We start from the raw sequence: 16,257 nt of genomic DNA, 5'->3' as shown, positions 1-16,257 counted from the left end.
ATTTGAGCTCATGATATAATTAATGCGGGAAATTTTCCCGGGCACGCTAAGATTACACGCAGCCAAGCGGCTTGATGACGCTACCCGGAATTATAAATTAAGGCCGCCAGGGCATATCAGAGTCATTCTTGGACCGAGAGGCTGCGGGAACGAATCGTCATACTGCGTGTTGGTGCTGAGAACAACGCTTTGTCTTCAAGCTACACCGACTACCTGTACTGCTATTTCTGCAAAGATGTAAGTAATCAACTTGAATATTCAGAGGAATTGAAGATTTTACCTGTGAGATTATGCTATGGGGAGATGAGGTACTGCTTATAAGAGACTAATGAACTAGTAGCTCCATATTTCTGTGAGGTCAAGGGATTGCGGACGAAATGCTAGAATTATTATTGGCTCAGGTTAGGAATTCTAAAACTATATGTTGTCCATGTGATAGGGTGATAGAACAGTGACTGAGAGTAGTGAAGAAACTATTGTGTACCAGGTTAAAACTCTGAACGAGACTTGGTCAGTGTGACGTGTGAGACACGCTAACAGTGAAGACAGGCATCGAGTTTGGACAGTCTGTAATATATGAATTTATTTTCAGTTACCCCAGCATCAAGTCAGAACGAGTGTTTGACAGCATCATTGCAAAGAAGCCACAACCAGGAGCTGAAGCCAACACAACAACGGGCATCGATCCAGGAACGTTGGGAGCACCTGACCCGCACAACATCGAAGAGGACACCTTCCGACTACAGAGGGAGCTGTACGAAGACGCCACACAAGCAAGAATGTCTCCAAGTGGTCAACAGTCTCTGATGACAGCTCTGCAGTCTATCAGAATGTGGTAGATCCAGTGGTCCACAGGGATGGCCGCTCCGCTATGTTCTCTAACTTAAGGTCAGAGCTTTCCAATTCTGTTTCAAGCATGTCATTTAAATTTAGATAGGAATATGGGGGCCGTCAGTCAGCAGATCTGTGGTAATAGGATAATTTCCCTTGTAATATAGCGCTAGGCCTCAAACTCGAACCCCGTACTTTAAGGTAGATGTTATTTGTAAAGTCCTTGTTAGCGAAGTTATGGTTCATTGTAATTGCGTTATTTTAAAGTACGTGTTTTTGTAAGGGTCTGATTGAACTCATTTGGGCATAGGAGGTTAGTCTACAGATAGGTACTTTTATTAGATCACATTCAGGCATTTGTTTCTGCAGACGTAGAAGTGTATAGTTATGACCAAATCGTGACCAAGTCGTGACCAGGAATTCACCCAGATTCACTGATAGAGTGAGCGAGTCCAAATATTTAAGAGATTTGAGCCCATAAGAGGCAGAAGTAAAATTTGCAGTTGGTATGAGAGAGCCCAACCATTGAGAGTTTATTGAATATATTTTGGAAATGCCTAGTATGGCAATGTGAAGATCGCTTAATGATTAGTGTTTTGTAGCACCAGGATTTAGCCCATGAGAGGCATTAGTAAGATGAGCGAGATTGCTGAAGGTATGGAGACGAGGGCAGATAGCCCAGGTATATTTAAATGATGGCTTTAGCAGCTGACTACGTGAAGTGTTCTTTTGAAAGGCAAGACTTTAGCCTGTCTGCCCGTTGGAGCTCATAAATTAGGGGACTGCCGCAAGTGGAGGGGTGAGAATGGAGGTCATTGAGCTTGACGTCACAGGCTGGTGTGTTGGTCGTCTGCAGTATTTCAAGTATGCTAGGAGGGGAAGAAACGACCTTCTTGTTTTGAAAGCAGAGAGAGAGATTTGTTTTATGTCCTATTTGTTTTACGTAATATTTTAACACTGGCCCATTTTATACTGACACCCTTGTATGTGTTGATTGGATTCTTTCATATTGTTTGCATAGGTATCTTGGACACCTTACCTGTCATAGGACTAGGGTTCGTGACCAAGTCAGGTCATTGTAAATTTTTGTGGTGATTTTGTTGGCACCGGGGTTCGACGGCGCGAGGCATTGTAAATTTTTATGGGAATCATTGTTTTTGTGTAATTAAGCAGTTATCCATCTTTCAAAACTTCGTTACTTACACCATTGTTACATGCTTGTTGCAGCTCACGTGTTTTCATGAAGGCAGTGAACTGATAGTAATCGGCTCAGCGTCATTTTCCCATCTCATATTGAAATGATCTTTTATTTGTAAATAATTCAATTTTATGTAATAAATCCCTATTTGTTAAACTTTGAATGCAGCGGTGTTTTCTGTTAGATATTTTATTTTAATTTTTTTTATTTAGTCGAATTCTTACCTGAGTAGGCACATGTCCTAGTGTTTTATCTTTATGTTGCCCCGTTATACCCATGTTATCCCTGAGAAGAGCGCTCTCCCGGCTGATTGAAGAGGACAGTGTTCAGGTAAGACTATGTGCACCAGCTCACATCTGTGAGAGTTCGTTCACTACTGTACTCTGGGTTCGAGACCGGCCTTCGCCTGGACGGAACTTTATAGTGCAGTAGGGCACACTATTTATTTATTATAACGGATTTTACTTGAACTGTATATTTTAAGACAACATTTTATGTGTGTCACATATATTTTAAAAAAAGTTTTTATGTAATAGTACTTCAATAACAGCTCATTTACATGATTTTAGGCCTAAAAGATTCACCTACACATTTTAGATTGTCATAGTCGAATTTACCCTGAAGTATGCTCAATTAGAAGTAAGATATATCCTATCACTATGACTATTATTATGGACAAGACAAATCAACTAATTTGATTTATGTGAAGGTAACGGTATACAGCTGAGGATGACTACATGTAAGGAGTTGAAACCGGTACTGTAGATATTTTATTGATAAGGTGGAACCTTTCTCGTCTATAACTTACTTATATCTTCATGTGCTGTCCTGACAATGTCCAACAGCATTTCAGCATGTTTTTAACAAACGCTACGGGAACATTTCATTTTATTTACGTTAGTCGATGTGAAAACACCATCTAGCACCATCTGCGTTAGCTGGTGGTTATTTACAGTGGTATCCAGTGGCTTGCATACTGCTAACACCACTCAAGTAGATTTGTTGATTGATGATCTGACTACAGAATCAACATTTAGCAGTTCCCATTTTGCAATTGAAATAGTAGTGATTAGCAGTGATGGAACTAACAAGTCTATGAATATCAATACACGAAGGAGTCTGGATGATAAGCATACTCCAGATGCTAAGATTTTGGAACCTAATTTATTTTTCAGATTTTACACTTAGTTCATCCCAGATTTTAATATTAATTGTGTGTCTTGTACATTAGTTTTCATGTCAGTTGTGTGTTTTTACATCTGTTTAGTTATTTTTATATAGTTTTATATTAAGACTATGATTACCTTAAAAGAAAAAGTGACACAATAGTTATTATTACATTAAGGCTGAAGATGGCCAGCCAAGGCCGAGACTATTCCCTAGTTTAGTAATGTAATTTAATAATACTGCATAATATAGTACTGAAAAAGGTGGACCATACAACATTAATTTAATAATTATTATTGTGATCACAATTCAATATGGATCAAAACCAAGAAGTTTATATCCTATGATACATGCGATGTACCATTTTATATTAAGACTACGATTATCTTAAAAGAAAAAGTGACACAATAGTGTTGGGCATGTGAGCATGATTACAGTGTTTTATATTAAGACTACAATTTCCTTAAAAGAAAAAGTGACACAAAAGTATTGGACACATGTGCAAGATACATCAATTTTAATGGACTCATGTGTTATCACAACATATTTAATCAATGCTTCAATATAACAATCCAGGACTGAATACTAACATCCAGGAAAGAAAATTGAAAAACTCATAACTGTCACACAAGAGCCATGTTCCTTTTCCAATGTTAGTCTAATTTATACTGGAAGGAGTAAGTAAGTTTAAATACCACATCTTACAGAAATGTGCTGGGAACATGGAAAGAATCTCGTGATTACATTTCTGGACATTGAAAAGGCCTCGTTTCCCTCAAAACAAGATCTGGGAATGCCTGGAAGACCTCAAGGTGCCAAAGTACCTGACTGACAAAAGTGAAGATGTTATACCAGAATTGCTAGAGCTATGTTCAGATAGGCAATGGAATATCAAAATGGTTTGAGACAAAGAGGGGGGGTCCAATAAGGAAGTGCCGTATCACCACTCTTGTTCGTAATAGTAATGGATAAGATCATAAAATCTATTAAGGAAATCAACAGCAAACAAAATTCCCTGGTATTTGTTGTTGATGTGCTCTTATGGGGAGAAACAGAAGGTGAAGTACAGAAAAAAACTGACTGAGAGGAACAATATGTTCAATAAATATGAGAAGAAGAAGCCAAACAAAGACTGTAGAAATGACCATCAACAGAAAAAGGACAAACTCAAACCTATTTTTGGAAGGAGCAAAACTAGAATTAGTTTCTCACTTCAAGTACCTCGGAAGAAGCAACTTCAAAGGCAACACTGTCAAACAGGAAATAATCAGCACGACACAGAAAGCATCAAAATTTTACAATAAAGTCAGAAATCTTCCTAGGGAATGCAAAATACCACAAAAGGCAAAAACAACCCTGTAGGGTACCACACCTACTTTGTACCGATTCTCACACAGAGAGAGAGAGAGAGAGAGAGAGAGAGGGGGGGGGGGGGGGGGCAGAAAATACTTCGACCTTACTGTCCAATGAAGTCAAATAAATATTAAAATTTATTTATTCCACCTATTCAATACATAAATAGAGATTTTAATTAAGAAATTAAATCTTGAATAAAACTATAGGGACGTTTCGCCCTTTACTTAAGGGCATCTTCAGCCTTAATCTCAATCTGAAAGGTAATTCATCAGGTACCTGATTGTATTAAAATTACATATGAAAGTGAGGATGATGTTGGAAATGTGCTTCAAATGGTGACCAAATGGTTAACAATAGTTATGATATTCTTAAAATGAAGCCTTAATAAAGTCTTAAAAAACAAATAGTCATAAAATTTATACACTTTCTTGAATGTCCTTGTTTAAAAATTGGTAACAAATTGTATACTGGTAATTTTATAAGAACGTAAATTGTTACGTTAAAGACCAAGGGGAAGGCCAAAGGAATGCTGGATAGAGACACTGAAATCACATGTGGAGGAGAGAGGTCTCAAATGGAGGAAGATGTCCTGGAACAGATGATGTATGCAGACAGGGAGAGATGACGAGCGCTTGTACGCCACACCCTGGAAAATGCAGTTGGAAAATTATGATCTTGAAATATAGTTTTGTGATTGTTGGACATTAGACATGGAAAAGTCATATAGAGAATACCCGTATGCTTTCATGAAATTCAAGAAAGTCCTTACATATACAGACCTGGACCCGAATCTTAGGGTTATCTTTGTTAAATGTTACATCTGATCTACTCATATATTTCTGCATTCAGAAACTTACTGTGCAGTCGTCAGAACATGATGCAATGATATTGTCGTTGAAGGGGTTCCATTTTATATCAAGGACAGGTCCTCGATGACCAGTCACACGGCTTGAATTGAAATCCAGACGTCCCGTCTAGAATAAAAAGCCACATCTCAGTTAACAGAAATAGTAATTTGGGTTGTCAGTAACACCAATTTGAGGTAAATTTCTGATTTAATACTTACATTACTGATGGGAAGTACTAAGAAAGTACCACCCCCAGCCACCTCCGTGACCACAGCAACGAACTTTGGATTGACAGCACAATAGTGTCCATCGTGAGCATTCTTTGTTATCTTGATGTTCTCATAACACCCTTCCCTCTTAGCAGGTAATCCATAAACATGGCGGAATTTTGAGCTGCGTACACCACGGAACCAGAGCTGCAAACAAACAATTATACAGTAAGTTAATTTGTTAATGGTTTACATTTATGAGCAAGTGGTTTTTAAAAATCTTGATGCAATATACTAAAAGAGCAAAGTGGAAAATTGGAAAAGTGATTCACAATAATGTTGGAATGTTCTGAGATACTTTGATCAGCTGTAACTGCAGACGGGGATGACACAATAAATCCAAAATATGTCAGCACTGGAACATTATTTAGAAGACAATTTCCTGAAATCAACGGATTTAGTGTAGAAGTAGGTGTTGAAAAATTGCCTGATGATTGTCAAGATGAGTTTCTGGATAAGAAAACAGATTTGTGACCAACAATTATTTTAAACGAAAAATTAGTTTACAGAATTATTGTCTCTAATGTGTGATTTATGCCCAAAAGTGACAAAATGAATTATCCAATTTTGGATAGTGAATGTCTCTCTTAAAGACAATGGCCAGTCTATGACTACTGACAAGAAATTAATCGATAATTTTATGGAAAAACTATTAACTTAGTGCCACCGAAGAGTAAAACACTGAAAGAATCACCTTCCATCATCACAATGGTAGGCCTAACTGGCCCTTAACATGCTTTTGAAGAATTTGTTGTACCACTCCATTGCTCAGAGTTATTTATATGGCATTTTTTTACACCAGTGTTTACATCATATTTATTTGTTTATCAAAACAATAGTTAAAAACCACATCAGTTTTAACCACTGGCACTTTCATTGAATTTTGCATCAAAATATCGTCGGCTTTCAGGCGGAAGTGACTAAGTCAATTTTTTATGAATTTGAGTTAAATGCACTACTGGGGTAAAGAAAACACGTTCTACACGATGGTGTGGTTGTTATTTTAATAGAATGAACCATTTTGGGGGTACGGATACTCTACCCTCTGATGTGAAGTCCATATTTGAAGATTGACATCCAGGCAAAAGTGACTAAGTAGACTTAATTACTTAATATGGAACATAGTATAAGGCATTGTGAAAATAACTAGCCCAAAAGGTGTGAAAGCTTCACAGTAATATAGAATCATAGGCTATATCACCGATTTCTTAAAACCCATTTATCTCAAAACTATGTTTTTGGACTTAGTAACTTCTGCCACCAGAACGCTGACGATATTTAATCTTACAAAATTTGAGAAACATATTTAGAATCACAGTCATCCACTTTGATGTACTTGGCTACAACCTCATTAACTGTGAATGTCCGAACAAGAAATTAGGGGATTCAGAACAAATTTTCTATATCAGAACATTAGCCAAATAATTATTATCAAGATAGAGAGTGGCCCAGGAAGAACGGTCCATTCCCGCTAACTTCGCTCAAGCATGCATACAACCACTGACAACACCATAAAGGAAGAATGCTGTATTATCACAGCCCAGAAGGAAAGAGTTTGGAGCCAAATTTCCTCGCTTTGGTGTTTCTGAAAAGAACAGTATACAGGATTTGGTGAAATCAAGTCACACATAGGGAAACCATAACAAGGAAAAGAACAGATAGTAGGATGAACATAATAGCAGGTCAGTGGGTAGAGGAAGCAACAGAAAGAGGAGGAAAGGACAAGGACAATCTCCACATCTCTCTCCTCATCAATTCCAGGTCTTCTACATCCATATCTTCTCAGCTCCCAATGAGTTTGTTTCTGCTTTAGCGAAAGTACCATACAACTAGATCAATTACGAATGCAAAAGAGTGCCTCGTCTATTCTTACACGTGCTATGGTTGCAGATATTCGAGCACAGATGCTCGGAAGTCCAATGAAGTCAACATGTAAATTGCAGCAAGAAGTGCAAGTGACTCGCAGTTAGTGACAAAGTGCATTGCACTCTCTTTACATGACATGTGTCCAAAGCTGCAGCAGGAGGGGGACCAAGAAAAACGTGTGCAGTACTGCATGTGGTTCTTGGAAACAACTGCAAATGGACAGTTGGATCCTGTGCTTTATTTCTTGACAGACGAAGCTCGGTTTCACCTGTCGGGACATGTGAATGTTCAAAACACTACATACTGATCAGTTAATTATTTCCACATTATCCATCAACAATGCCTAAACGACCAAAAATCGGAGTATGGTGTTGGATGTCCGAAACACAGACTGTGGGGGTCTTATATATTTTGAGACAACAGTGAACAGTCGTGTGCTCATGGAAATTATCAAGGAATTTGACAAACAACTGATGCTTCATGAACGCAAATACAGGTTAATAGCATGAGGTGAGTGTCACACTTCTCGTGCGTCACCGAGTAGAATTCACGAAGTATTCACAGAAGAACAAAATGTTAGCGAAAGGTTTGTGGCCACCACAATTGTTGGACCTATACATGTGCGACTTTTATCTGTATAGTACTTTGATGGGGAAAATATATTCAAATAATTTGAGAACTCTGGAAGATCTGAAAATAAGTGGGCTGAACTTACTTTAGCAAAATTAGCATTGGTTGGCAGTTTTTCCTTGGCCCCCTATAATATTAACTTATTTTTTAAGGTATATGTGTGTGCACATCTTAATGATTAATCCCCATCCGTATCTTATATATATTTTGTGGCATTCGGATCAAGTGTGTAAGTCCAAGTTTACCTATTTTTAAGTTAATATGGTAAATAATATTTCTCTAGCTTGACCATTGATTAAAACTTCGTAACTTCTAGCACAATTGTTTTGGAATTGTTTTAGAAGAAATCACCACGTCAAAGGTGTGCAAGTAGCACTAATGCACAATTTTGAACAACTAAAAAGACACATATCCATTTTTTTTACCTACTAGACTCAGAATTCACATTCATTTCTTTGCATTTCAGTGAATAGCTTTATTATATGAAGTTCCTAGAGCTTAATATTTATAAGAATTTACTATGAGTACATATTATCCAAATATAGAGAATACCTCTATCAAGAAGGTGGCAATGCTGCCCACCAACCATGTAAGGTTGAGAAGATAAAGAAGAATTAACAAGTTAATCTGTGTATACATTCTCAAACAAAATTATATAAATAGGTATTGTTTTAATTTTTAATTGAGGAAATCTACAAAAAAGGCACCAATTATTTTTTTTGCCCGTTTTTCTATTAAAATTAAAATAATATATAATAAAACAACCATCTTCTTCTTCATCCATTCCCTTTTCCAGATTCTCTCTGGGTAGGGTAGTGTACCAAAGCCCTCTACCTTACTCGATCTTTCCACCATTACTCTTCTAGTACTTTATTGCTATCGACTCCTCTATCTGCAATACAGTCCACAACAGAGCTCCTCCATCTTATACTAGGCTGCCCCCTAGGTCTCTTTCCAGTCTCTGTATCCATGGATGTTCTCGTTGGTATTCTCTCTCCTGGCATTCTCATCATATGTCCAAACCATTTTAGCTTTGCTATATCAATCTCTTCTTGAAGTTTACACACTCCTGCGCTTCTCCTTATTTCCTTATAAACCATATGGTTTATTAATATTTTTGTTATTGAGTGCCTTATAGTTACATATAAACTGTACAGTATTTCTTTATTTTCTTGAGTAGCATTTAAGAACATTTCTTGCATCTGCAATAGATAAGACTAGGCACAAGCCATTTTTAAAATAAGACAATAATTGCACGATCATTATTTTTGTAATACACAGAAACGTACATCTCTTGTAAACGTTTTGAGTATTATTGATTAAAATAAACTCAAACCATTATAAACAATTGTAACTAGCTAACTTAGGTTTAATAAAACAAGTAGTAATGTAAAACAGTTCATGTCCACTTTATATTATTATTATTATTATTATTATTATTATTATTATTATTATTATTATTATTATTTTACTTCTTCCAATCTATTTGATCAAAAATACATGTCTTGAATTTCACATATTATAGTAACAATGTTATGCTCCACCATGTTACAGCTGTATATTCCATTCCATTTCAAATATCTGCTTCAAGTACCTTCATATTATAATTCCCTGATTTACTGGAAGTATTTGAATGCTTAATGCTCTCTTCTGAAAAACTATGCTTTGAGACTAACATGTTTTTACCCTACATCCACAGATATATACCATGAAAAACTTTGATAAAAATATGTACTTACCTAATAATCCTATGTCTCGGGGTATGAGGAAAAAAGAAATCAAACTTTTTGGTTAGCCTACAGAATGCAGAGTTGACATTTAATGCTGTGTAAAAATTTAATTTTTCACTTGTGACCGTCAGAAAAGAACAACAATATTGCTTTACCAAACCAACTACTTCTAAGGAGCCATACAAGTCAAGAAGTCATCACTCAGGAAATGTTACCTTTTTACACCCTGTTTGTGAAGGAAGAACTAGGTTTGTATCATTACATTTATCCATCACAAAGAGCTCTTGTGTATAGACAGTTAATCACAAATATCAACCAGAGATTAAATCCATATATCCACAGCTCTTATCTTGTATGTGTCTTGTATCTTAAGTACACACATACAAGCATGTTCCACACCAGATAAAGCTAATCAGAGCCATGCTAAACCATCTGTCATAATGTAAGTACATTCTATAATAAATGACAAAGGTTCATTTTCCAAATAGTTTCTACAAGGTGAGGTGGTTTTTATTTGTTGAGTTTATTTTATTTACCCTCATTCTGGGGAAAGTAACAAGAAGGAGTTGTGTGGCCTTTTTTCTATTTTTAGAACAAATTTATATCATACGAGGCCAATACTATAGAGTGGTGGTTAATTTTTTGATGAGAAAAGTGTCCTGTGAGTCTTTTGTTTCGGTTAACCTAAGGGTCTCTCCTGGTGGCCATGATCGTTAAAACATTGTTTACATGGCACCGTGGTTAGCCAATTCGAGTCTCATTGTTGAAAAAAATTTTCTCCATCAGAATGTTGGCTGGTAGGGTAGGAGATCACTAGAATGCGTGCAAAAGCCTGGGTTCAATTCCAAACCTCTCCGCAGCATTCGTATGTAGTAAGGGCATATTATCACTTAAGAAATAATACCATGTATCTGACAATGCTCCGCTATCTGTTATTTTCCAGACTGGTCATGCCTCCCAGTCACATATGGATGTGCAGTCCATCAGAACAATTTTCGCTGTGTTAATTTTCCTATGTTTACGTGTAAAGGAAAATCAATCTTACTGTACCGTACCGCAGGAATGTATGTTTCCATCATGTGTTTATGCACTCCAACAGTATACTGTTTGTTCCTTTCTAATACTGATATTATCCCACTAGGATCCATTTCTCCTTTATGTGTTTGTCGTGTGTTCCTAATCTTTATTTAACCTGTATTATATTTATCTCATGTTTCTTCCCTTTTCCTGTATTTATCTGGCTTTCTTCTTTTCCTATACTTCCTGCATAAAGACTGTGAACACGGACCCTCAATGGGTGTTGACGCCTGCTGTCCTGATGAAGCTCGGAAGCAGACGAGATGGATGTAGAAGAACTAGGATAGATGAAGAGAGAACCAACTGATATTGATCAATCACTACTGATCCGCATTTAGGGCAGTCACCCAGGTGGCAGATTCTCTATCTGTTGTTTTCCTAGCCGTTTCTCAAAGGATCGCAAAGAAATTGGAAAATTATTGAACATTTCCCTTGATAAGTTATTCCAATCCCTAACTCCCCCTCCTATAAATGAATATTTGCCCCAATTTGTTCTCTTGAATTCCAATTTTATCTTCATATTGTGATCTTTCCTACTTTTAAAGATATCACTCAAACTTATTCGTCTACTGATGTCCTCCCACGCCATCTCTCCACTGACAGCTCGGAACATACCACTTATGATATAGATATGATATATATAGATAGATAGATAGATAGATAGATAGATAGATAGACAGATAGATAGATATGATATATTTGTCCTGAATGAGTGAATTTATAATACCAATATAAATGGTCTGTTATTGGACATTATAAATTTTCCAGCTAACTCATTCTTGGTTGCCAACGTCCAATGTCCAATAACGGACCATTTATATTGGTATTATAAATTCACTCATTCAGGACAAATATTTCCGATTCCCTATGGGAATCAACATCTATATCATCTGATGGCCAAGCAGGCATCAATTTTTGATAATGAGACAAAGTCTCTTAGTGCATTGGCACTGCCGGTGGCTCCAGTTAGCCTACGCAGTGACCTCCACGGTATGCACTAGCCAGCGTATTGGTAGGTGTGCTAGGTACCAACTGATGAGCCCACCCTAGCACACGAGGGCGAAACGCTGGCAACCAAGAATGAGTTAGCTGGAAAATTTATAATGTCCAATAACGGACCATTTATATTGGTATTACATACCACTTAATCGAGCAGCTCATCTCCTTTCTCCCAAGTCTTCCCAGCCCAAACTTGGCATCATTTTTGCAATGCTACTCTTTTGTCGGAAATCACCCAGAAAAAATTGAGCTGCTTTTCTTTGGATTTTTTCCAGTTCTTAAATCAAGTAATCCTGGTGAGGTCTCATACACTGGAACCATACTCTAGTTGGGGTCTTACCAGAGACTTATATGCCCTCTCCTTTACATCCTTACTACAACCCCTAAATACCCTCATAACCATGTGCAGAGCCCTTTATTAACAATCATATTTATGTGATTACCCCAATGCAGGTCTTTTCTTAACACCTAGGTACTTACAATGATCCCCAAAAGGAACTTTCACCCCATCAACGCAGTAATTAAAACTGAGAGGACTTTTCCTATTTGTGAAACTCACAACCTGACTTTTAACCCCATTTATCATCATACCATTGCCCACCGTCCATCTCACAACACTATCAAGGTCACCCTGCAGCCTCTCACAATCTTGTAACTTATATATTTATTATTTTTTTTATTTTTTTTTGCTATTTGTTTTATGTTGCACTAACACAGATAGGTCTTAAGTTATTTATTACTCTGTACAGAATAACATCATCTGCATCTGCAAACAGCCTTATCTCTGATTACACTTCTTTACACATTATTATTGATTTAAGCCCACTAAGGAGCACTGATGACTAGTTCTTCCTCGATGCTCTTCTTCGTTCCCAATATCTCTTGAGCCCTGCTGATAATTTCTCCTTTCTCTCCTGTGAAAGGGGCTTCCGACTTCTAGGGACTCTAGGTGGTGGGGTCCAAGACTGTACCACAGAACAAAATTCGGAACGATCGTCTATATCAATATCTGAAATCCCAGCTGAATTGAAGTCCTTCTGTACTTCATTAAGCCACAAGCTTCCAGTCTTGTAGCTTTTAACCAAAGAGAAGATCTTCTTGGTAAGCCTGTTGCTGTCCATTCGTTGTAGGTGTCCGTAGAACTTAAGCCTCCTATGTCGCATGCTGGTATTGGCTTATTCTAACTGTTGATACAGCTCAGAGTTCGATTTAAGTCTGTAGGTTCCGTCTGGGAGCAATCTGGGTCCATGAATTTTCCTGAGGATACGTCTTTCGGCTTTCTCTAGATCATCCATAGTGCCTTTTTTGTTCATCAGGAGGGTCTCTGAGGCTACAAAAACTGTGGTCTGACAACAGTTTTGTAATGACTTCTTTACACATATCATTGATATAAGATGTACAATATTATAGGTTAGGATCCACCTTTCAATACTCCGTAATAAGATGGTAAAAAGTAGTTACAACCTGTTTAATGGGACCGGTTTCAACACATTTTAAGTGTCATCATCAGCCAATTTGCGAAGATCTTAAAACAACTAGTACATTGAATACAGGCAAAAAATTAACATTGTATCATAACGTAGCAATTCAGTAAATGTTCAAAACACAATAATCACAGTCAAGAGAGTAAACAGAACATCACTATCTTGCGCCGAAAACAAATATAGCTGAAGTTCATAAGCAGGTCAAATATTCGCTTATGTAAAGTCGTTGCTAGGCAGGTCTTGTAGGCATTTGTTTCTCCGGTCGAAGAGCAAAAGGTGACGTGAATGAAGTCCTAGGAAAACAGTGTAGGATTTAATTTCGTCAAATTTCAAAGTGGATATATAGGTTTTTTAAATAATTTAAAACGTTAAAAAAGAATAAAGCCAAATAAAAAATATGTTTAAAAAATAGGAAGAAATAATGAAAGAAATACGAGGTTCAACTCGAAACAACTTGCCGTAGTAATTGATAAAGAAATGATAAATAGAGAAAGGGGGGGACGTTAATTAGAGGGTGGTGATGGTGGTGGTGGTGGTGGTTATTGTTATTAGAGGAAATACAATTGGGCAACAATCCTTAATATAATACTAATTCGAAGAAAAAAGAAAAAAGAACCGACACTTCGAAAAATGAAGATATCGGTTAAAGGAAGACAAGGGCCACGAAGGGCGTGAAAATGAAAGACTCCCTAGCCCTCGCAAACCTAAAAGCGTCGGGGTCGGAAAGGAACAAGAGTTGACCAAGGGAGGTCGGACAGGATAGATGAAAGTGAGGAGCCTGGCACAAGTAAGTGGAAGCAACGCCAGGACTCAGCTAAGGACCCCCGTGGTCGTCAACCTACGTTCCGAAGTTCAGAGCCCCTGGGGGATGGAGGGTGGGAAGGAAAGAAAAATGGAAGGGATCCGATACTTCGAAAAATGAAGATATCAGCCAAAAGAAGACAAGGGCCAACGAAGGGCGTGAAAATGAAAGACTCCCTAGCCCTTCGGAAACCTAAAAGCGTCGGGGTCGGAAAGGAACAAGAGTTGACCAAGGGAGGTCGGACAGGATAGATGAAAGTGAGGAGCCTGGCACAAGTAAGGGGAAGCAATGCCAGGACTCAGCTAAGGACCCCCGTGGTCGCCAACCCACGTTCCAAAGTTCAGAACCTCTGGGGGATGGAGGGTGGGAAGGAAAGAAAAATGGAAGGGATCCGATACTTCGAAAAATGAAGATATCAGCCAAAAGAAGACAAGGGCCACGAAGGGCGTGAAAATGAAAGACTCCCTAGCCCTCGGAAACCTAAAAGCGTCGGGGTCGGAAAGGAACAAGAGTTGACCAAGGGAGGTCGGACAGGATAGATGAAAGTGAGGAGCCTGGCACAAGTAAGTGGAAGCAATGCCAGGACTCGGCTAAGGGCCCCGTGGTCGCCAACCCACGCTCCGAAGTTCAGAGCCCCTTGGGTGAGAAGGGGGAGAACTGAGGAGGATCAAGGGGGGTGTTGCGGAAGGGGGAAGTGGCATGAGAGGGTATTGTGTAAATTGTGAAAGATTGATTCCTTATTTGTTGACTTCAGGTTATTTAAAAAGGAGATGAGAAAATCGAAAAGGGGATTGGGTTTCTCAGAAATATCATTCAGATTAAGATTTGGATTGAAAAACTGGTCAAGGTGTATAAAACAGTTTTCGGTGATGTCTAGGAGAGGGCCTTTATTTAGAGTGCTGAGAATTTCAATATCCTGGTTTATTGTAGTGAAAGCATGTTTTGTGTCATGTATGTGTTGTCCCACTGCCGAAAATCTGTTGTGCTTTATTGCATTAACGTGTTCAAAGTACCTAATTTTGAAGTTGCGACCAGTTTGACCTATGTAAGAAGAATTACAGTTGTGGCACTTAAAACGGTATACGCCTGATTTAGAAAAGACACTTGTTCTATTTAAGGAGTGGGAATTATGTAATAATTCAAGGTTTCTATTATTAGTTTGAAAAGAAATCATAGTATTATGTTTTTTGAAGACATTAGCTATACTATAGGTATTTGCATTGAATGTGAATGTGGTGTAAGCAGCTGGTTTGGGAATATCTTTAAAGAGTGTTGTGTTAGGGCGGTGTCTAAATTTGTTAATGATTTGTTCAATAAAATAAGAATTATAACCGTTAAATTTGGCAATAGAGCGGATGATGTTTAGTTCTTTATTTAAGTTATCCTTTGATAGCGGAATTTTGAAGGCGCCGTTAACCATACTGTTGTATGAAGCACGTTTATGTGACTGTGGGTGAAAAGAGTCTTGTTTTATGGTATTAGTTGTATGTGTGGGTTTTCTGTAAATCATATATGATAATGAGGAAGGTAATCTGTTTATTGTTACGTCTAGAAAATTAATAGATTTGTTTGATTCTGTTTCAAGAGTGAATTTAATATGTGGATCAATTTTATTGAGGCTATTAAGAGTAGAAGCTGCATTGAAAACTCTATCATCCAGTATAACAAATGTGTCATCCACATATCTAGCCCAAAATAATACATGTTTAAAGTCGTCATTGTTATCAATGAAATTGTGTTCTAAAAAGTCTAGGTATATTTCTGCAAGGATCCCCGAGGCTGGAGAGCCCATAGCTAAACCATCTTGTTGATAAATTGTATTGTCGAAGATGAAGAAGTTGTTAGTAACTACTAATTTTAAGAGGGTCATAAAATCATTAATTTCAAGTTTGCTTAAGTAACTATATGTATTTAAGTTATTTTCAATAATAGGAAATAATTTTCTGATATTAATACTGGGATACATATTGACAATATCGAAAGAGTGTAGAGAGTGGTGT

The 16,257-nt window shown here is 37.5% G+C and overlaps 1 protein-coding gene across 3 annotated transcripts in view; it reads right to left on the bottom strand.

Annotated features, from left to right (window-relative positions):
- Positions 1-16,257, bottom strand: part of LOC136857516 (coronin-2B) — a 252,436-nt gene that overhangs the window by 122,763 nt on the left and 113,416 nt on the right. For all 3 annotated transcript variants that reach the window (XM_067136227.2, XM_067136229.2, XM_067136228.2), the window contains 2 exons: positions 5,619-5,816; positions 5,410-5,526 (listed from right to left, as the gene is read on the bottom strand). In XM_067136227.2, coding sequence (XP_066992328.1) covers positions 5,410-5,526; positions 5,619-5,816 — 315 coding nt within the window. The remainder of the gene's footprint in view (positions 1-5,409; positions 5,527-5,618; positions 5,817-16,257) is intronic.

This window comes from Anabrus simplex, chromosome 1 (assembly GCF_040414725.1).
Source record: "Anabrus simplex isolate iqAnaSimp1 chromosome 1, ASM4041472v1, whole genome shotgun sequence".
Classification (NCBI taxonomy): domain Eukaryota; kingdom Metazoa; phylum Arthropoda; class Insecta; order Orthoptera; family Tettigoniidae; genus Anabrus; species Anabrus simplex.
The sequence above is the reverse complement of the archived record's forward strand: the minus strand, read 5'-3'. Positions and strand labels throughout refer to the sequence as shown.